The sequence below is a fragment of the Salvia hispanica genome, chromosome 4, assembly GCF_029641045.1.
Source record: "Salvia hispanica isolate PSC_SH4W2 chromosome 4, Shi_PSC_v1, whole genome shotgun sequence".
NCBI classification, from domain to species: Eukaryota; Viridiplantae; Streptophyta; class Magnoliopsida; order Lamiales; family Lamiaceae; genus Salvia; species Salvia hispanica.
Window position 1 is genome coordinate 55,378,923 of NC_142695.1, and position 23,490 is coordinate 55,402,412.

Sequence of the window (23,490 nt, forward strand, 5' to 3'; positions counted from 1 at the left end):
GTTGGACTTCTTGACCCACTAAAATCTACTGTTCCAAATGGAATTGTGATGGTTTGTAATCCACTCAATGGGAAGAATATTATTTGAAGGGCAAAGTAGTCATTACATTTGCAGTGCATGTAGTTATCATACAGGCTAGAGGCAGTTCTGCAATAAATACATTAGGAAGAATTATTAAGCCACTAAATATGGACGATGGGAGTATTTTTTAAAGTCCATCGTTGTTTCTAAAGATCATTGAACACCTTTACCAATTTTTAAGCCCAACATAAAAATATTTTGAATTAATTTAAGAGGGACTTCAAGTAGTAATCCAATTTTTTTGGGGAAACTCATCTTTGAAAGATGCATGTCTTTTTGCTTTTGTTTTTGAGTTGTCGAAAAAGTATGAAAATAAATATGATTCCACTTATCCGGCAGGTCACTGTCAATTAGGCTTTTAGACCGATTTGACAGCACAAATTATTTTTGCTTTTGGGCCCGTTTAGAATACAAATAATTTCTTGTTTCAGATCAATAATTTAATGGACTTTATTCATGCGGGCCTCATTTTGTCAGTGTAACTGATTTAATAAAGTAACCATTTTAATAAACATAAGAATTAGTTACTGATATTCTAAAAAAATTGTTGATTTTTTCTGAAACATACTCGTATATAACATAATTTCAACAGTTGTTTTATATATTATTTATTTATTCTCTTTCTCTTTTATATTATCAATTTCTCGTTAAAACTCGTGCAGTTCAAACGATTCAATTTCTCGTTAAAACTCGTGCAGTTCAAACGATGGACTTTTTTTCCGTAGACAGAGGAAGTATTATATATATATATATATATATATATATATAGGGGAGGGTTAAGGTCCTTTTACACCCTAAGTGTCTTTCTTCTTCTTAATATCAACCATTAGATTGATGGAATGGATGGAGTAGATTAAAAGTGACAATCTAATCCCGTATTGCATTATTTGTACATTTTCGTGCATTAAAAGGGTAAAGCAGTAAAACAACATACTACATAATCGGTTTCAAAACGGCAGGTCCGAAATTATCGCGGCATTTTCATCGACCTCTCAACTTCCCCCTCTCTCTCTCCATCCCATCAACAGTATTTGTCAAATATTCTCTCCTAAATCCACAAAACCCTAGCCGCCCAGCCGTGAATTAGAGTCAAGTTCTACGAACGCCGGCCGCCGCGAACGCTCCGTTGGTCCACCATTCCAGCCGTGGAATCTACGTCGCTGGACGATTCCTGACTTGAAAACACTACGCGCTCTTCGTCGTCGGAAGTCGAAACATCTCCTCCCAAAATCCAGGTTTGTTTCCTTTTTTTTGGTTTGTTAGGCACAAACAGTCTTAAAAATCGATTGAAGTCACAAAAACTCTGAAAAAACGATTCTTCAGTGTATGTTCGAAATAATGCACAAAATTATTTGCCTCGATCTTGTTGGGAAAGTTTAAATTGGGGTTGGTAGGGATAGGGTATGGTTAATCCTTGATATAACAATTACTTCTCTGCTTTGGATCTGGGTTTTCCCGGTGGTTTAATGCAAAAAATACGTTCTTGTTTTTCCGGGCTTTTTTTACACTTTTCAGCAATATTTGGGTGAAACCAAGCGCAGGTAAGGCAGAAAAACTCACCAATTTTTCCCCTGTCGTCGCGCAGATATACAATGACTAAAAGAGCACGCCTTTACAAAAGCCAGCCAGAACAGAATGAAGGTTATGCACGTTTCCATCATTTATGTGGATTATTATTCTAGTTTGTGCATTACATCTTTAGTTTTGACAATTACAAAATAGATGGTTTGCATTACTTACTTAAACGCATAGAGTAGATGGAATTTATGTTCTGTGGTGATTTGGCATGTAGTTGTTGGAAGCATCCCTTGTGTAAGTGATGTATGGGTATGCTTGGGTTTATGCATTATATATTCAGTTCTGTCCATTGGTAAAAAGATGACATGCATTACTTATTTAATGTGGCAGCCAGGCATGAATTTGCCTGATCCATACCTGTAGGAAATCATATGCAGAAATGTTTGTGTTATGTGAATTACAGCTTCAGTTCTGTGCATTTCCAAATATACATGGCGTGCATTACTTTCTTCAACGCATAGATTGTTAGGTTTAAAACATGTTTTTACCTGTTTTGGGCAGGTTCCAAGCAACGTCGGACTGACTTTGACCAAGCCGTAGATGATGTTATTCCCATAGGATTGGCTGAGAAACTGCGGAAAAGGTTAGCCGTGGAAGAGGCTGCATCAAGTTCACTCAATGAACCATTGGAGAAAAAGAAACCCAGGGGGAAGAAAGCCGACCACCTTTACTGTCGTCAAAACCCAACCGAGTTCATATCGTGTATACAAAACCTGACTCCCCGTCAGAAGGAGGCCGTGATCGAACTGGGTTTTGGCGCTGTCCTAGATTTCAACATCAGTGAGTACCCTGGTTACCTAGCTTACCGGGTGTTGAAGTCGTTAAATCTGGCTCGGTGCGAGATTCCATTATCTTGTGGCGACCGCCTAACACTAGATGAGGATGATGTCCACCTTACATTGGGCTTCCCGAGAGGGCGGATTCAGATTGCCCGCAAGGAAGAATATCAATCAAACTTCGAGTTCAACGATATGGTTGCTGCGCGGTGTAAAAAGTCTCGGTACAAGCTGAACGCGACAGATGTTGCAAACATGATTAAGGAAGAAACTGATGGTGGTCCGGTCTTCAAGCGTCTATTCATGTTCTTACTGGAGAATGCCTTGATGGAGACTCCTTCAGATGGCAATTGCAAGCCAAAGATACTACACTTTATAGACGATGTGGAGGCTATCAGTGACATGAATTGGTGCGGTTACGTCTTATCCGTGCTGGAAGTCACTTATCCGGGCTGGGCCAGGGGGGATACTGCATACTTCACAGGGCCAATACATTTTCTTTTGGTAGGTAATTGTACCATTGCATTATATGATACAGTTCATGCATTACTTTGTGCTGCATTAATGAACCCAATATGTTGCATTAAAATAGCCTTTACTGTGCATTGTTTTTGTGTCAGTGTGCGTACGTGGACCGTGTAGTTCACATACGGAGGCGAGTCGAGCGTGCTTGGCCCACTATAAAAGGTTGGACAGCGGAGACACTAAAGCAAAGGGAAGATGCGGAGATTGATCAGTTCGGAACGGGGAGGTTAGAGGGCCGCATTGACAAACATCAGTACCTTACCGACGAGGAAGCAAGGAGGGTAGACGCTGTGTATAGGGGAGACAGTGGAACCCCAAGCAGGAACAAGGCGAAGAGACTCAGAGATCGTTTTGTAGCCTCGAGTTCTTTGATGGGACATGCCATTGCGAGGTGGGTCGACGATTTTAAGCAGATACCTATTGAACTGCTTGACGATGGGTGCATCCGAGTGGGGAGTCAGATTGGCTTGAAGTTGTTAGGGATGGAAGATGACAAGCCTGTGGAAGATGAGGAAATCGTGACAAGACTAACACAAGCGAGGGAAGACGAGGAAGAATACAGTCCCGAGTGGATTGCAGAAATGGAGAAGATGATGCAGGCATACGACAAAAAGAAAACAATCACCAGGGGATTTGATAGGCCATCTTTCGTCTTGGATGGGTTTGAGTGTCCGGACCCTTTTGCTACGCAGAAAGAACCACGGGCAGAGGGTTGTTCTCGGGAACAGGAAAACACTAATGCCGAGGAGACGGGAGCTGATGGTGCTGGAGGTGAGTATGATAGTGATGCTATTTTTTGTACAGTTTTCAACGCATTGTATGCAGTTTTTTTTGCTGGATTAAAGCATAATTCACTCATTATGTACTTTTGTCAGGAGACAAGCCCAGTTTGGCAGGTGATAGTAAAGGAGAATGCGGAGATAAAGGCAAAACAAAGAAGGCGAAGGGAAAACAGATCCTGGAACGCAGTGAGATTCCATCTGATAGGGCTGTAGGTCGTAAGGAGTTGAAGGGAAAACGGGCTGCCAATACTAAAGTAATTCCTTTAATAAATGTTATTAAAAAAAATTTGTGCATTATTTGACCGGTTTCCTGCATTGAATTCAAGTGTTCATTCATTAAAAGTATTCATTGGTGTGCATTATATAGGCTTTATTAACCATAACAACATGGTGTGTTTAATGCACGACATGGTATTGTTGGTGCGCATTATATGGGGTGTTCAATGCATTACATGGTGTTTTTGGGTGAAGTATACAATAATTATTATGCATTATATGGTGTGTTTAATGCATTACATGGTGTTTAATGCATTACATGGTTTTTTTCGTGCATAGAAAATTGTCCCAGTTGCTGCAAAGGGTCTTGAGATTGGTGTGGGAGAAAAAACCAACGAACCTGAAGTTGTTGCTGGAAATGAGGGTGCTGGAAAGGTGGGTGACGGAAAGGGAAAGAGTGTTGCTCCACAGGGTGTGGCTGGAAAGGGAAAGGGAGTTGCTGTGTCCTGCTTGGACACTCCAGATGGTGATTTTGAGGTATGTTGGATTTTGAAGTATACAATACTTATTATGCATTATATGGTGTGTTTAATGCATTACATGGTGTTTAATGCATTGCATGGTGTTTTTCGTGCATAGAATATTGTCCCAGTTGCTGCAAAGGGTCTTGAGATTGGTGTGGGAGAAAAAACCAACGAACCTGAAGTTGTTGCTGGAAATGAGGGTGCTGGAAGGGTGGGTGACGGAAAGGGAAAGAGTGTTGCTCCACATGGTGTGGCTGGAAAGGGAAAGGGAGTTGCTGTGTCCTGCTTGGACACTCCAGATGGTGATTTTGAGGTATGTTGTATTTAAAAAGTAGGGTTGCGGATGAACTGTAATAACCATGTCACCTATTATTGCAGGATCCCGGGAAGCTGGCATCAACCCGTTTCAGGACAGCCAGTCTGGCTGCCCGTTCTCCTTTCCACAACCGGGCGATTACAATAACGGCAAAGCCAAACTATGCGGACAAGTCGTTATACTATTGGGTGCTGAGCACAGCGGAAGCGAATAAGTACGTTTTTTTGGTTTGCTTGACTATTTCGTTTGAAATGGGTTACTTATACACACTTTATTCATGTGTAGGGAGACGGTTGTCTACGTAGACGACTGTATCACGACAATGCATATTGAATTCGCGTCCCTGGCACCGTTCAAGCGCATTAGCCCAGCCATTGTAGACACTTGGAGTGCCCACTTGAATAACATGGAGAAGCTCAAAGCTCCTGAAACAGTTGCAAGGGTCTTCTTCTCGACAAAACCATGCGTTAGTGAAATACCTTGTGCCCTGGATGGTAATTAGTATTGCAATTATACATAATTAACTTGTTTACCACATTACACTGTAGAGACACACCGTGATTGATACCCCGGCTGAATGGTCAGAGGACCAGTTGAGGGAGACATTCTGGACTCGGTTGTTCGATGATGTACTGGGAACGGGAATCTTTAAATGGGAGAACTATGACATGGTAAATTCTATTACGCTTAACCCATCTGATTTACATACGTTAACCTATTTACATTTGTACAGTTTTTCTTCCCGGTTTGGGGTTCTACCCATCAGTATGTGGTGTGCTTTGATCTGCCGGATGGCAACATGAACATCATCGACCACACGTTGGCTGACTCTCACAAATCTTTCAAGGCAAAATATGGGAAAACTCCATCCCTTCTGGTGTGTGTTTGAGGGTATTCCATTAAGTTGCATTACATTCGGATAACTGTGCATTATTTATGTTGCTAACGGTTTTTCTTTGGGAATTTGTTACAGAAACAATTTTTTGCAGAAGCGCTCGTGAAGTTGAAGGCTAATCAAAAGGCAGCCGAGGTCCGAAAATGTAAGACACATGTGGTGGCTATGACTTGGAGGAGAAACGAGCCATCTGTGGAGACGGGGGTGTACATCATGCGGCACATGGAGACTTATTTCGGCGGAAAGGACAAAGATTGGCAGTGTGGATTCACCGGCAACGGGACCAAAAATCTGGAAATGTACCGAATTAAGGTAGCAAATGCACTGCTGTCTTCTACACACAATTCTGAGCGCGACACCAACCTCTCTTACGCCGCCAAGTTCTGGAAAGAGAAGCCGGCAAAGTTCAATTTCGATAAGTGGGCCGACGAGTTTGGGCTGGATTGATTGCAAGAGTACTGATTAGAAACAATGTGGATTTTAAGTTGAAGACTGTTAGAATGGGGTAACTTATTTTGATTTGGTCAAATGACGAACACTTTGAACCATACACTTGTTTTGTTAACTGATGCATATTTTGGTACTATTGTGTTTAGTATTGCAGTGCTAACGGATTAACTTATACATCAACAATCGTAGGGATAATTGTTGCTTAATCAGCAATGGATGAAATAACCGAGAGTAATGCACAACATAGCACTATTAATGTAATGATATGAAACGATAATGCATATTAACAGATTAATGGAGTAATGGAATAAATAAACCACAGTGCTGCGCAATATGGCTTGTGTAATGCAAATAAATGGAGTGATGCATAGATCATCGAAAATAATGCAAGGATAGCTATAATTAATGCACATTATCATCGAACTAGACTAATGGAAAAAAACCTCAGAGTGATGCATAGAACATCCTTACTAATGCAAGGTTGTACTTCGATAATGGAAAGTAAAATGTGATCTAAAAGATAACCGAGAGTGCTGCGCAGTATGACGTGTTTAATGCAAGTCCAAGATATGATAACGCACATACACGTCATACCAAAAAACGGAGTAATGCATAGAACATTCTTACTAATGCAAGGATATTTTTAGAGAATGCACATTATCAACGAACTCGACTAATGGAACAAACCGACATAGTGATGCATAGAACATTCTAATTAATGCAAGCCTATAACTGCGTTTATGCACAAAGCAAAGAAAATCAACTAATGGAATGAATTTAGGGAGTGATGCATATAATATCCTTATTAATGCAAGGTTATAAGTCGATAACGAACAGTAAACATGACAACTCGAAGGAGTTGTTAGGAAAAAAATTACGCCAGCGCTGCAAATAAAACGGTATTTTATTCGTTACAAAACACATCAAGCTTTCCGCTTGCCTTTACTGTGCGCTTTCTCCTTCTCCATCTCTTTAAGCATTGGACAGTTTCTAGAGTCGTGATGGCCCAACTCATCACACGCCTTACAACGTCTAAGAGGTCTAGCTGCCTCCTTTATAGCCTTTTCTCTCTTTGAAACCAGTCGGCTCGCGGAGCTGCTAGCATGACCCTTCGTCTTTACAACATCCGGAGGATGGACCTCTACAACTTCAGGCCTTGGCATTCCGTAAAATTCTTCAATCATGCGCCTCTTTTCAAAAGCAGAGGTCGGAGGAGTTCCACCTTGAAGAGAATTACCAAGTTCTTCCAAACCACTTACGAAACCACAAAGGACTTCAATGTCACTCTCAAAGCGTCGAATAAAACCGTAGAACAGGGATATTCCTTGATTGGTAACAGTCTGCCTATCGTCAACGGTAGACCTTGTATCTACGGTGGACATTGTATCCACGGTGACATCAAATCCATGTACGCCCTTGGCTAAGGGAGTCTTCATCCATCGGTTGTTGCAGTACCTCTCTGGAATTTTTGACACTTCATTGTTCCTGAATAGGAAAAAAATGTGGCAACACAAATAGCCCTGCCTACCGAACAATTTGCAGTTGCACGAGTATGATTCGTCAGTCTTGTTGTGTGTCACGGAATACGAATTCCGTCGGCTATCCCCAAGCTTGTACGTGTCAATCGTATCTGTTGATGAAAAACCAAGCACACGGCATCTGTCATTCCCATCAACAATTTCTTCTTGTATCTTCCTGAACATACTGTCTGTGTAAATCGTCGCAGCATGTTTCTCGAAACCCAACTTAGTGGCCAGTATGGGCACGGAAGTAGCATCGTTGTAGTCCAGCTTTGTTCTAGCATTCCGCTGAAAGGTCAGAGCATTGTTGAAATACAAGTATAATTCGGCAAGGTTCGCTCGGGGCTTCATAAAATTTTTGTAGAAACTGTTTTCAGATTCTGATATGGACGTAGTCCTAATCATCGAACCGAGTGGGAAATCTCTGAAGTATGCCGGTATCCACATCTGTCTATACTCGTACAATGTGTTCAACCAATCAACGTCTTCCAGCTCATAACGCTCAATCACTCCATTCCACTCCTCTTCAAATTCATCAGGTTCAAGCAAGTCCGACCAAACGCATGCATTGAATTCCTTCTTGAAATCTTCGTCCCTAAGCAACTGACTCAACTTATTTTAACACAAGTGATACCCGCAAGTGTACAGGGCTGGTGTAGCAATTAGCAAGCAAGAGTATCGTATCCCACAGAGACAAATTTGTATCAACTTAACTACCACGAACAAATGTTGACTACTATCTAGAGAATCGGGAAAGGTTTGGTTTTGTTCTAACACTACGGAAAGCATATAATGAACAATTAATTAAATAAAAGCAAGTAAACACGGAGTGAAAAGATAATATGGAGAAAAATGTAGAATCCAAGGATCCGATGCACAATTCCAAGCTCTTATCCAATCAAATTGTCTTACCTTTTGGTGTCTCTAGAGTTACTAAGTCGACCACAATTATAGATTAAACCCCCTCCCGGGGTGAGAAACCTGTAGATTAGGTGCTAGGATTGAAGTCCCCTTCTAATCCTAAAACCCCTAACTCCCAAAAGCTCGATTAGGTCCAAGACCTCACTCAAAGCCTCAACTCTCCCGAGTTTTATTGCATTAAGGTGTGAACTATTCCTATTTCCAGATTAATTATTTCATCTCCCGATTAATTTAATTAATCCTACACAATCAAGTGGTGATCAAGCAATTGAAAGGAATAAACCCAAGAATAATCAAATAACTACAAGAGCAAGGCAAGAACAAAATTAATTGGATAAAAACTATGAAATTAGTGCATCTTCACCAAGAATTCTACAAAAGGTATTTAGCTACTCATGTTCTTCACAAAAACCATGTTCAAAACAAAAGATTCTATGAAATACATGGAGAAAAGATTAAGATACTCCTGTGAGAATGAATCTATGAAATTGCAACTTCAATCTTCCGATTAGAAGTCTTCAATCTTCAATTCTCTCTCTCAAAGTGTTCTTGGCGGTGTGTGTGAGTGTTGGAGGCGGTAGATGTTGAATGATATGAACCCTAGGCGTTTTCTCTTTAATCTCCCATCAAAAATCGCGTTTTTGGCAAGAAAATACGCCAAAATAACGTACCCGGCCGGGTAGAATTACAAAGAGCAAAATTCACCCGGCCGGGTGGTCATTTTCGACCCCATTCTGGCCAATTCCCGCTGAGTTACAGTACCCGGCCGGGTGAATTTACAGTGTAATAATTCACCCGGCCGGGTGTAAGTTTCTGCAGAGCGCAGTGTTCTTGTAACGGCCATAACTTCTTCTACCGAACTCCGATTGAGGCGTGCAAGATACCCACGCGAAGCTCTTTCGAAGACGAAGAGATTGATATGCATTATAGGCTGATTGGACTTCAAAATCTCCAGTTAATATTGTCTCAAAGCAAGGCTGCTGCACATCCACATATTTTGTACCTTTTTTTCTACACATTCTTAACAAAATGGTCAACATACCAATATAATAGAGAAGTATATATAAACATGTCCAATAATAGACAAAATATGATCAAATTCATACATAACCACCCTCTAAAACCATGTAAAATCCAAGTATGTCAACTCCCCCAAACTTAAATAATTGCTAGTCCTCGAGCAATGAAGAAAAAGAACTAAAAGAAGACTTGGATTTAAAGGGGTTTAGACATCATCATTGTTTCAAAGAGTATGGAATAAAAGAGCATATCAAAATACAAATTCTATCAAGTCAAGCCGTCGAGTGCACTTTTACTACTAACTCGTATATCACCTTGGATTCATGCATCTCTCAAGATTTGTGTATGTGTATCTCACTCTCAAAAGTATATGTATAGAAATAATACTCTCAACTCAAAATACAAGTAGTGTTTACCATAGGCTTGTTCCAAATCAAACATCTCCTCTACTAGAATGTGATTGTGAATTTAAAATCAGAAAGGACTTTATTAAGGTTGTAACGTGGCTTTTTGGACGGTAGGGAACATTTTGGCTAAAGTGGCTGAAAAGTAAGAGAAGCCCAAGTACTCGCATATTACAAATCCCAACAAAAGACCATTTCCCATAACAAACCTCAGATAAGTAAGACTTTGTCGAACTTCTTCCTCCCATCCGGTCCCCACTTATTTAGGAACCCAACCAATAACTCTTCTAGACTTCGTCTAGCTTATACCTCCACAAATTTGTTATTTTTTTTCTTTTTTTTTTCTTCCTCTAGACTTCGTCTAGCTTATAACTCCATTTTTTCACCCCATATGTGCTTCCAAGTTTGTAGGCTTATCACTTTGACAGTAACTCAACAATGATTTGACATTGGAATACTTTTTAGGCTAGGAGGGCTAACTAGGGATTAAGACAAAAATATACATTTGTGAAGGGGAAAACAAAGAATGCCTAACGTCATCTCCTAAATTCACATTCACTATGTAGATTTAATATGATTAGGAGCAAGTTCTAGAAACAACAACAAGCATATGATAAAATCACACAAAAAATGAAGTTTTGGCTCAAATCTCACTCGGGTAATAGCATGAATCAAGGCAAACAAGCAATTCATTACTTATGCACCTATTACTCAAACTTTTAAGTCAGAGACCATGATTGCTTAAAAGATGGATGGAGTTTTGATCATTAACAACTAGTCTTTACCCCAAGAAACCAGAATTCAAACAAGTTCAAATTCAGCTCCACAACAACCAAAATCAAAATAACTCACAGAGGTCTAAAGCAAAACAAATCTACCCTAAAACGTAAATAAGAGCAACAAAAGACAACTAATCAATATGAAACAAAGATAAAACAGTAAAATACCTCATAAGGCTCACTATCCACCATATCACCCCCCCCAAACTTATTCAAGGCTATGCAAAGAATGAGTTTGAAAAGTTGGTGGAGAAGGGAGACTTATATGATAGGCAAACTAAAACGAAAACAATCTAAAAGTTACCTACTAGGGGTTACCTCCCCTATAGTGCCTTTGGTTATCGTCGTTGGCTCGACGTCTTCACACAGCTTATCATTTCACTTCCCCTTTAATGGGGATGTTGGCTTCTTCTTCGCGTCTAGACAAGTATGATATTGCCAACCTCTTCTTCCACCATATTTTTTTCACAATGCTGTCATTTGATATCAGCTCAAACTCGGGTAAGCTCGATGCCTCTGTTTTCTTGTCTTTCACTTCCTTAAGCTTTTTCCGTCTTCCTTTGCAATGACTCGATCCACCACATGGGCCAAATAGATATTGTGGTAAGAAAATATTCTTGACCTTGGGCTTTACCATTTGATCCTTCTGAACCTGTACAACTTGCACAACTTTGCACTCTTTCTTCGTAGCAAGCTCTTCCACCTTAGGACTCCCCATGGCATTGTAGATGGACAATATATGGCGCTTGGTGCCCATGCGAAGGGTAAGCTCTCCCCTTGAAACATCAATCAATGCTTTCCCCGTCGCTAAGAATGGCCGACCAAGGATAAGCGGCACATTCCTATCTTCTTCCATGTCAAGCACGACAAAATCAACGGGAAATATAAAGTCATTTACCCGCACTAACACATCTTCTATGATCCCTTCAGGATAGGTGACAGATCTATCGGCCATTTGGAGCGTGATTCTAGTCGGCTTGAGAGTGCCGATTTTCATCTTCCTAAAGAAGGATAGGGGCATCAAGTTGATGCTCGCCCCCAAATCACAAAGTGCCTTCGTGTGTTTGTCGTCACCAATGACACATGATATGTTGAAACTTCCAGGGTCCTTAAGCTTTGCCGGCAATTTCTTCTGGATTATGGCACTACAATTCTCCGACATGCTCACTGTTTCGTAGTCTACCCACTTTTTCTTCTTGGAGATCACGTCTTTTAGGAACCTTGCATACATAGGCATTTGTTGCAGAGCCTCTATTAGTGGGATATTCACATTCACCTTCCTAAAGATGTCCAACAATTTCTCCAATTTCTCATCCACAACCTTCTTCTTGATTCGGCAAGGGAACGGTATCTTAGGAGTATATGGCTCCAATCGAGGTGGTTCAGGTTGTTTCTTCTCTTTCTCAACAACATTATCCTCTGCATTCTCTTCATCTACCTCTTTTTCCACTTCATCGGGTTGAATGGTCGCACTGATGGCTTTGCAATCCTTGCAGTCTTTGGGATTGACAATGGTATGTGAGGGAAACTGGCCCGGTTGATATTGAATACCCACAGCCTGTGAAATCTGGCTCATCTGAGTATCTATGCTCTTCATGTGAATGCTCAAGCTCTGCACATCTGTCTCTACCTGCTTCAATCTTTTATCAGAATTGGCCATAATCTCCCCTGTCTGCTTCATGAACGTCATCAATACATCTCCAAGCTCATTCTTCTTCGGCTCGATGATTTGTCCATTCGACACTTGAAAGCCCGGAGGTGGCTGTAGGGCATTATTAGGATTCCCTTGATTGTGGCGGTAGTTGTTGTTGAAATTATGATTGTTGCCGCCTTGATGGACGTAATTCACCGCTTCACTTTCGAGCCCGGTTGGCTCTGTTTTCATATAGCCAAACTTACTAGTCAGGAAATCCAACTGCTTGGACATCATGTCCATCTTGTCAACATCCGATGCCGACGCCACCCTGTAGGCTTTACTTCGCTCATTCTTCCACCCATCATCGTTGGAGGCCACCCTCTCAATCACCTCTAATGCATCGTCTTCTCCCAACTTAAGGAGTGACCCCCCCGCGCTCATATTCAACTCGCGTATTGCCTCCGGAGTGGCTCCCCTGTGGAAAGTTACGACTTGTTGCCCCGGGCTTAACCCGTGGTTGGGGCATCTCTTCATCAGGTATTTGAATCTCTTCCATGCCTCGTGAATATTCTCCTGAGGATGCATTGCATAAGAGATGACTTCAGCTTGGCGCTTGAGTGCCTCGCTCGGTGGGTAGTATTTATCCAAGAAGAGCTCAACCATTGCATCCCAAGTTTCGACTGAGTTGGGATCCATGCTATCGTACCAATCCCTAGCATCATCCTTCAAAGAAAAAGGGAACAGTCTGAGGCGAATCTGATCATCAGAGACCCCATTAGCCTTCACCGTGTTGCTGATTTGTATGAACTTGGTCAAGTGCTTGTTGGCATCTTCTGAACCTGTTCCACCAAATGCATGTGCTTCTGCCCTGTTTATCAACCCCGGCTTTAACTCAAAGCTGTTGGCTGCAATCCCGGCATTATTGATTGGTGGATTAGCCACTCTTCTATATGCATACAAATTCTGCACGGGCTGAACCGGTGGTCTCGCGTTCTGCTCATCCAACTGCCTCTGCATATTGGCCATCTGATCTCGGAGTTGACGAATAACAGGATCCTCGTTGTTGTTCTCATTGTTCTCCATTAGGATTGGAGAATTATGCTCGTACTGTATAGGTGACGGAGGTGGAGACAGTGTGGGTGATGGAGTCCTCTGAACGGGAGAGGGTGGACGCATATGACCCGGTGAAGAAACACGGATCCTCTGGGTCAACCTCCTCTGAGCGTTCCTCCTCCTGTTGGATGCTTCGATCTCGTGATCAATGGATTCTAAAGGTGGACCTTGAGAACGAGTGCGCATACAACCTGAAAAGAAACACTAAGATTAGAGAACTCAAAAATAAAAATAAAAATAAAGCAAATAAAATCTAGACTAGTAATCTCAATTATTATCACGATATTAAGCTCTAATGACACAAAATAGTCCCCGGCAACGGCGCCAAAAACTTGACTCAACTTATTTTAACACAAGTGATACCCGCAAGTGTACAGGGCTGGTGTAGCAATTAGCAAGCAAGAGTATCGTATCCCACAGAGACAAATTTGTATCAACTTAACTACCACGAACAAATGTTGACTACTATCTAGAGAATCGGGAAAGGTTTGGTTTTGTTCTAACACTACGGAAAGCATATAATGAACAATTAATTAAATAAAAGCAAGTAAACACGGAGTGAAAAGATAATATGGAGAAAAATGTAGAATCCAAGGATCCGATGCACAATTCCAAGCTCTTATCCAATCAAATTGTCTTACCTTTTGGTGTCTCTAGAGTTACTAAGTCGATCACAATTATAGATTAAACCCCCTCCCGGGGTGAGAAACCTGTAGATTAGGTGCTAGGATTGAAGTCCCCTTCTAATCCTAAAACCCCTAACTCCCAAAAGCTCGATTAGGTCCAAGACCTCACTCAAAGCCTCAACTCTCCCGAGTTTTATTGCATTAAGGTGTGAACTATTCCTATTTCCAGATTAATTATTTCATCTCCCGATTAATTTAATTAATCCTACACAATCAAGTGGTGATCAAGCAATTGAAAGGAATAAACCCAAGAATAATCAAATAACTACAAGAGCAAGGCAAGAACAAAATTAATTGGATAAAAACTATGAAATTAGTGCATCTTCACCAAGAATTCTACAAAAGGTATTTAGCTACTCATGTTCTTCACAAAAACCATGTTCAAAACAAAAGATTCTATGAAATACATGGAGAAAAGATTAAGATACTCCTGTGAGAATGAATCTATGAAATTGCAACTTCAATCTTCCGATTAGAAGTCTTCAATCTTCAATTCTCTCTCTCAAAGTGTTCTTGGCGGTGTGTGTGAGTGTTGGAGGCGGTAGATGTTGAATGATATGAACCCTAGGCGTTTTCTCTTTAATCTCCCATCAAAAATCGCGTTTTTGGCAAGAAAATACGCCAAAATAACGTACCCGGCCGGGTAGAATTACAAAGAGCAAAATTCACCCGGCCGGGTGGTCATTTTCGACCCCATTCTGGCCAATTCCCGCTGAGTTACAGTACCCGGCCGGGTGAATTTACAGTGTAATAATTCACCCGGCCGGGTGTAAGTTTCTGCAGAGCGCAGTGTTCTTGTAACGGCCATAACTTCTTCTACCGAACTCCGATTGAGGCGTGCAAGATACCCACGCGAAGCTCTTTCGAAGACGAAGAGATTGATATGCATTATAGGCTGATTGGACTTCAAAATCTCCAGTTAATATTGTCTCAAAGCAAGGCTGCTGCACATCCACATATTTTGTACCTTTTTTTCTACACATTCTTAACAAAATGGTCAACATACCAATATAATAGAGAAGTATATATAAACATGTCCAATAATAGACAAAATATGATCAAATTCATACATAACCACCCTCTAAAACCATGTAAAATCCAAGTATGTCAACTCCCCCAAACTTAAATAATTGCTAGTCCTCGAGCAATGAAGAAAAAGAACTAAAAGAAGACTTGGATTTAAAGGGGTTTAGACATCATCATTGTTTCAAAGAGTATGGAATAAAAGAGCATATCAAAATACAAATTCTATCAAGTCAAGCCGTCGAGTGCACTTTTACTACTAACTCGTATATCACCTTGGATTCATGCATCTCTCAAGATTTGTGTATGTGTATCTCACTCTCAAAAGTATATGTATAGAAATAATACTCTCAACTCAAAATACAAGTAGTGTTTACCATAGGCTTGTTCCAAATCAAACATCTCCTCTACTAGAATGTGATTGTGAATTTAAAATCAGAAAGGACTTTATTAAGGTTGTAACGTGGCTTTTTGGACGGTAGGGAACATTTTGGCTAAAGTGGCTGAAAAGTAAGAGAAGCCCAAGTACTCGCATATTACAAATCCCAACAAAAGACCATTTCCCATAACAAACCTCAGATAAGTAAGACTTTGTCGAACTTCTTCCTCCCATCCGGTCCCCACTTATTTAGGAACCCAACCAATAACTCTTCTAGACTTCGTCTAGCTTATACCTCCACAAATTTGTTATTTTTTTTCTTTTTTTTTTCTTCCTCTAGACTTCGTCTAGCTTATACCTCCATTTTTTCACCCCATATGTGCTTCCAAGTTTGTAGGCTTATCACTTTGACAGTAACTCAACAATGATTTAACATTGGAATACTTTTTAGGCTAGGAGGGCTAACTAGGGATTAAGACAAAAATATACATTTGTGAAGGGGAAAACAAAGAATGCCTAACGTCATCTCCTAAATTCACATTCACTATGTAGATTTAATATGATTAGGAGCAAGTTCTAGAAACAACAACAAGCATATGATAAAATCACACAAAAAATGAAGTTTTGGCTCAAATCTCACTCGGGTAATAGCATGAATCAAGGCAAACAAGCAATTCATTACTTATGCACCTATTACTCAAACTTTTAAGTCAGAGACCATGATTGCTTAAAAGATGGATGGAGTTTTGATCATTAACAACTAGTCTTTACCCCAAGAAACCAGAATTCAAACAAGTTCAAATTCAGCTCCACAACAACCAAAATCAAAATAACTCACAGAGGTCTAAAGCAAAACAAATCTACCCTAAAACGTAAATAAGAGCAACAAAAGACAACTAATCAATATGAAACAAAGATAAAACAGTAAAATACCTCATAAGGCTCACTATCCACCATATCACCCCCCCCAAACTTATTCAAGGCTATGCAAAGAATGAGTTTGAAAAGTTGGTGGAGAAGGGAGACTTATATGATAGGAAAACTAAAACGAAAACAATCTAAAAGTTACCTACTAGGGGTTACCTCCCCTATAGTGCCTTTGGTTATCGTCGTTGGCTCGACGTCTTCACACAGCTTATCATTTCACTTCCCCTTTAATGGGGATGTTGGCTTCTTCTTCGCGTCTAGACAAGTATGATATTGCCAACCTCTTCTTCCACCATATTTTTTTCACAATGCTGTCATTTGATATCAGCTCAAACTCGGGTAAGCTCGATGCCTCTGTTTTCTTGTCTTTCACTTCCTTAAGCTTTTTCCGTCTTCCTTTGCAATGACTCGATCCACCACATGGGCCAAATAGATATTGTGGTAAGAAAATATTCTTGACCTTGGGCTTTACCATTTGATCCTTCTGAACCTGTACAACTTGCACAACTTTGCACTCTTTCTTCGTAGCAAGCTCTTCCACCTTAGGACTCCCCATGGCATTGTAGATGGACAATATATGGCGCTTGGTGCCCATGCGAAGGGTAAGCTCTCCCCTTGAAACATCAATCAATGCTTTCCCCGTCGCTAAGAATGGCCGACCAAGGATAAGCGGCACATTCCTATCTTCTTCCATGTCAAGCACGACAAAATCAACGGGAAATATAAAGTCATTTACCCGCACTAACACATCTTCTATGATCCCTTCAGGATAGGTGACAGATCTATCGGCCATTTGGAGCGTGATTCTAGTCGGCTTGAGAGTGCCGATTTTCATCTTCCTAAAGAAGGATAGGGGCATCAAGTTGATGCTCGCCCCCAAATCACAAAGTGCCTTCGTGTGTTTGTCGTCACCAATGACACATGATATGTTGAAACTTCCAGGGTCCTTAAGCTTTGCCGGCAATTTCTTCTGGATTATGGCACTACAATTCTCCGACATGCTCACTGTTTCGTAGTCTACCCACTTTTTCTTCTTGGAGATCACGTCTTTTAGGAACCTTGCATACATAGGCATTTGTTGCAGAGCCTCTATTAGTGGGATATTCACATTCACCTTCCTAAAGATGTCCAACAATTTCTCCAATTTCTCATCCACAACCTTCTTCTTGATTCGGCAAGGGAACGGTATCTTAGGAGTATATGGCTCCAATCGAGGTGGTTCAGGTTGTTTCTTCTCTTTCTCAACAACATTATCCTCTGCATTCTCTTCATCTACCTCTTTTTCCACTTCATCGGGTTGAATGGTCGCACTGATGGCTTTGCAATCCTTGCAGTCTTTGGGATTGACAATGGTATGTGAGGGAAACTGGCCCGGTTGATATTGAATACCCACAGCCTGTGAAATCTGGCTCATCTGAGTATCTATGCTCTTCATGTGAATGCTCAAGCTCTGCACATCTGTCTCTACCTGCTTCAATCTTTTATCAGAATTGGCCATAATCTCCCCTGTCTGCTTCATGAACGTCATCAATACATCTCCAAGCTCATTCTTCTTCGGCTCGATGATTTGTCCATTCGACACTTGAAAGCCCGGAGGTGGCTGTAGGGCATTATTAGGATTCCCTTGATTGTGGCGGTAGTTGTTGTTGAAATTATGATTGTTGCCGCCTTGATGGACGTAATTCACCGCTTCACTTTCGAGCCCGGTTGGCTCTGTTTTCATATAGCCAAACTTACTAGTCAGGAAATCCAACTGCTTGGACATCATGTCCATCTTGTCAACATCCGATGCCGACGCCACCCTGTAGGCTTTACTTCGCTCATTCTTCCACCCATCATCGTTGGAGGCCACCCTCTCAATCACCTCTAATGCATCGTCTTCTCCCAACTTAAGGAGTGACCCCCCTGCGCTCATATTCAACTCGCGTATTGCCTCCGGAGTGGCTCCCCTGTGGAAAGTTACGACTTGTTGCCCCGGGCTTAACCCGTGGTTGGGGCATCTCTTCATCAGGTATTTGAATCTCTTCCATGCCTCGTGAATATTCTCCTGAGGATGCATTGCATAAGAGATGACTTCAGCTTGGCGCTTGAGTGCCTCGCTCGGTGGGTAGTATTTATCCAAGAAGAGCTCAACCATTGCATCCCAAGTTTCGACTGAGTTGGGATCCATGCTATCGTACCAATCCCTAGCATCATCCTTCAAAGAAAAAGGGAACAGTCTGAGGCGAATCTGATCATCAGAGACCCCATTAGCCTTCACCGTGTTGCTGATTTGTATGAACTTGGTCAAGTGCTTGTTGGCATCTTCTGAACCTGTTCCACCAAATGCATGTGCTTCTGCCCTGTTTATCAACCCCGGCTTTAACTCAAAGCTGTTGGCTGCAATCCCGGCATTATTGATTGGTGGATTAGCCACTCTTCTATATGCATACAAATTCTGCACGGGCTGAACCGGTGGTCTCGCGTTCTGCTCATCCAACTGCCTCTGCATATTGGCCATCTGATCTCGGAGTTGACGAATAACAGGATCCTCGTTGTTGTTCTCATTGTTCTCCATTAGGATTGGAGAATTATGCTCGTACTGTATAGGTGACGGAGGTGGAGACAGTGTGGGTGATGGAGTCCTCTGAACGGGAGAGGGTGGACGCATATGACCCGGTGAAGAAACACGGATCCTCTGGGTCAACCTCCTCTGAGCGTTCCTCCTCCTGTTGGATGCTTCGATCTCGTGATCAATGGATTCTAAAGGTGGACCTTGAGAACGAGTGCGCATACAACCTGAAAAGAAACACTAAGATTAGAGAACTCAAAAATAAAAATAAAAATAAAGCAAATAAAATCTAGACTAGTAATCTCAATTATTATCACGATATTAAGCTCTAATGACACAAAATAGTCCCCGGCAACGGCGCCAAAAACTTGACTCAACTTATTTTAACACAAGTGATACCCGCAAGTGTACAGGGCTGGTGTAGCAATTAGCAAGCAAGAGTATCGTATCCCACAGAGACAAATTTGTATCAACTTAACTACCACGAACAAATGTTGACTACTATCTAGAGAATCGGGAAAGGTTTGGTTTTGTTCTAACACTACGGAAAGCATATAATGAACAATTAATTAAATAAAAGCAAGTAAACACGGAGTGAAAAGATAATATGGAGAAAAATGTAGAATCCAAGGATCCGATGCACAATTCCAAGCTCTTATCCAATCAAATTGTCTTACCTTTTGGTGTCTCTAGAGTTACTAAGTCGACCACAATTATAGATTAAACCCCCTCCCGGGGTGAGAAACCTGTAGATTAGGTGCTAGGATTGAAGTCCCCTTCTAATCCTAAAACCCCTAACTCCCAAAAGCTCGATTAGGTCCAAGACCTCACTCAAAGCCTCAACTCTCCCGAGTTTTATTGCATTAAGGTGTGAACTATTCCTATTTCCAGATTAATTATTTCATCTCCCGATTAATTTAATTAATCCTACACAATCAAGTGGTGATCAAGCAATTGAAAGGAATAAACCCAAGAATAATCAAATAACTACAAGAGCAAGGCAAGAACAAAATTAATTGGATAAAAACTATGAAATTAGTGCATCTTCACCAAGAATTCTACAAAAGGTATTTAGCTACTCATGTTCTTCACAAAAACCATGTTCAAAACAAAAGATTCTATGAAATACATGGAGAAAAGATTAAGATACTCCTGTGAGAATGAATCTATGAAATTGCAACTTCAATCTTCCGATTAGAAGTCTTCAATCTTCAATTCTCTCTCTCAAAGTGTTCTTGGCGGTGTGTGTGAGTGTTGGAGGCGGTAGATGTTGAATGATATGAACCCTAGGCGTTTTCTCTTTAATCTCCCATCAAAAATCGCGTTTTTGGCAAGAAAATACGCCAAAATAACGTACCCGGCCGGGTAGAATTACAAAGAGCAAAATTCACCCGGCCGGGTGGTCATTTTCGACCCCATTCTGGCCAATTCCCGCTGAGTTACAGTACCCGGCCGGGTGAATTTACAGTGTAATAATTCACCCGGCCGGGTGTAAGTTTCTGCAGAGCGCAGTGTTCTTGTAACGGCCATAACTTCTTCTACCGAACTCCGATTGAGGCGTGCAAGATACCCACGCGAAGCTCTTTCGAAGACGAAGAGATTGATATGCATTATAGGCTGATTGGACTTCAAAATCTCCAGTTAATATTGTCTCAAAGCAAGGCTGCTGCACATCCACATATTTTGTACCTTTTTTCTACACATTCTTAACAAAATGGTCAACATACCAATATAATAGAGAAGTATATATAAACATGTCCAATAATAGACAAAATATGATCAAATTCATACATAACCACCCTCTAAAACCATGTAAAATCCAAGTATGTCAGCAACCTGCCTGGAACCTTGGAAGCCAACTTGTGCATTATATGCCACATGCACCAACGGTGTCGAGTTCCTACAAGAACCTCTTGAATAGCTGATCTCATTCCCAGGTCTTGATCGGTTACAATCATTTTGGGGGCTACACCCATGCATTCAACGAAATGTTTGAACAACCAGGCAAATGCCCCTGTTTTCTCGTTGCAGACCAATCCAGCAGCAAATGTTACGGGTTTACCATGATTGTCCTTCCCCGTGAAAGGTGTGAAGATCATGCAATACCTGCGATGCACACAAGAATGCAGCATTAGCATAATTAATTCGGAATAATGCATAAGGATACAGTTGTAATGCACCTTTTTGGCTTTCTAATGCACGCAGTAACGTACAAACAAACAGCATATAATGTATACCTGTTTGTGTTGTAGGTGGAGTCAAACGCCACTATGTCACCAAACATATGGTAGTTCATCTTCATCAAACCATCACACCAAAAAAGGGCAACCAACTGGTTAGCAGCGTTTACTTCGTAGTGATATGTGAAGGCATCCGACAACTCCTTCTTCTTCGCCATGTCGTCCAACACCATCTGCACGTCACAACCGTGTGCGAATGCTTTGATGTCGCGAGATGTATTCTTGATATCCCCAAGATTGCAACCGACTAGATCAAACCCACCGAGGATTTCCTTCAACACCTTAAAGGTAAGGGTGGGACCTATATTAGCCTTGGAACAGTCAAGAATGAACTTGTGATGTACGTCATCCAACTTCCGGTTAAGTGTCATAAACTGCTGATGCTCCGACTCCACCATATAATGGTTGTGAACCTCGTTGAACTCGTGAATAATATATCCAGGTATTCCTGCTTCGGAAAAGTACTTGAAGGATATAGAAGCTTTACAACCACATCGCTTAGAAAGCCGCCTGCGTTTAAGAGAAAAACCAGAGCGTGCATTCACATCGTCTTCCTCGTTTGACTTCTTGCAGCCCTCCCTATTGCATACCACATAATACCAAGTAGTAACACCATCCGTCGCCTTCCTCATACCTTGTTTGCGCGTATCAAACCCAACAGCGCGGGCATACACATCATAACACGCAAAAGCAAAATCTAGGGATTGGAACTTCTGACCAATCACAGGCTTCAATTGTGGAGAACATTCAGGTATAACGAACACTATACATACAAATCAAAACAACAAGCATATTAGAATTAAGTTTCATTATATGATAAAAATCGTACATTACAAATAAGAAATAGTGCATTATAATTTAATATTTGTACATTACATACGTCGAGTAATACCAAACAGTAGCCGAAAGAATAACTAAACCCTCCCTATACAAAAAACTGAAAGTCGTTGACTCAACACAATATTACACCCTAACCACCAATGACTGCTAACTCCTAGTGTATTATATTAAACTCTCACAATACATTTAAACACGACAACAGATTAAAGCACAAAAAGGACATCAGATCAAACGAGAGAGAAAATGGCTGACCAAACATATGCATTACATATCCTAAATCGTTCATTATAGAGTCTATTATTGGCATTAAATAATGCTACATGTCCATTATGTGTATAGGTTAAAAGAACTCCCTAACCCACCCGAATTGTAAACCCTAGAGGATTAACTGAAACTCGTTCACTTTGAATAGAAGACGTGGTACTTACTATGTACTACACCCTAGCCCACAAGGATTGCTAAACCCTTGGGGAATACATGAAACTTACGGCAAACATACAAACACGTATAGAAATAAAAACGATCACAACAACTTATTTGCAATGAACAATTAATCCAACTAATCGGTATTCAAGTGAGCCAATCGGTTTTATAATCGAAGATTGGAGAAAATTAATTACCTTGTTCCATTTTGTAGAACACGAAATCAATCAACGATTGCTCAAAAAAACGGATTTCAACGAGAAACCAAAAATAATTGTTTACGGAGAATGTTTCAACAGCGATTTTTGTCGACGTTGGAATGGTCGACGTTGGAATGGTCGACGTTGGAATGTCTTCAACGAAGATTAAAGAGAGAAAAGATTCGTCAGAGAATAAAGCTTGTATCATTTATTTCTGTCAAAAAAACCGCTAGGATCAAGAGATGGAGAAAATCAAGGACTTACCATAACCAACTACATTGTGTATTCCTAATCAGCCCTTGTCGTTATTTTTAATGATTAAAAGTAAATAAATCAGCCTCTATTTTGGTCATTAGATCTACAAAATGGAGGGCCAAGATTAAAAAGGACATTAGAACATAATATTAGAAAAGGATATGAACCCATCCCTATATATATATATATATATATATATATATATATATATATATATATATATATATATATATATATATATATATATATATATATATATATAGGGTTGTGATCAATTGAGATTTTTTATGCTAATTGAGAAATGAGATGCAATATCAGCCACTCATTTTTATTAAATGAGTGGTCCAGATTTTGCCACACAAAAATATTTTTAGATTAGTTTATTATGAAAGGACAAAATGGTAATTCATATTTTAATTAGTGTTCTTCA

The 23,490-nt window shown here is 40.6% G+C and overlaps 2 protein-coding genes and 2 pseudogenes across 2 annotated transcripts; 1 reads left to right on the forward strand and 3 right to left on the reverse strand.

Annotated features, from left to right (window-relative positions):
• Nucleotides 1-1,673: 1,673 nt before the first annotated feature.
• LOC148929481 (uncharacterized) lies at nucleotides 1,674-6,140 on the forward strand. The gene is made up of 11 exons (XM_089056864.1): nucleotides 1,674-1,722; nucleotides 2,161-2,939; nucleotides 3,056-3,731; nucleotides 3,836-3,996; nucleotides 4,298-4,495; nucleotides 4,598-4,795; nucleotides 4,861-5,012; nucleotides 5,084-5,264; nucleotides 5,347-5,469; nucleotides 5,532-5,675; nucleotides 5,772-6,140. Exons 1-11 carry the CDS (start codon nucleotides 1,674-1,676, stop codon nucleotides 6,138-6,140), a joined length of 3,030 nt encoding a protein of 1,009 aa, XP_088912990.1.
• Nucleotides 6,141-7,066: 926 nt separating this feature from the next.
• On the reverse strand, nucleotides 7,067-22,812 carry LOC148929482 (protein FAR1-RELATED SEQUENCE 5-like). The gene is made up of 4 exons (XM_089056865.1): nucleotides 22,803-22,812; nucleotides 21,340-22,105; nucleotides 20,939-21,208; nucleotides 7,067-8,270 (listed from the first exon to the last, which is right to left on the reverse strand). The coding sequence occupies exons 1-4, from the start codon at nucleotides 22,810-22,812 to the stop codon at nucleotides 7,067-7,069; spliced, it is 2,250 nt and encodes a 749-aa protein (XP_088912991.1).
• On the reverse strand, nucleotides 11,595-13,722 carry LOC148929483 (uncharacterized; annotated as a pseudogene).
• Nucleotides 17,197-19,324, reverse strand: LOC148929484 (uncharacterized; annotated as a pseudogene).
• Nucleotides 22,813-23,490: the final 678 nt, after the last annotated feature.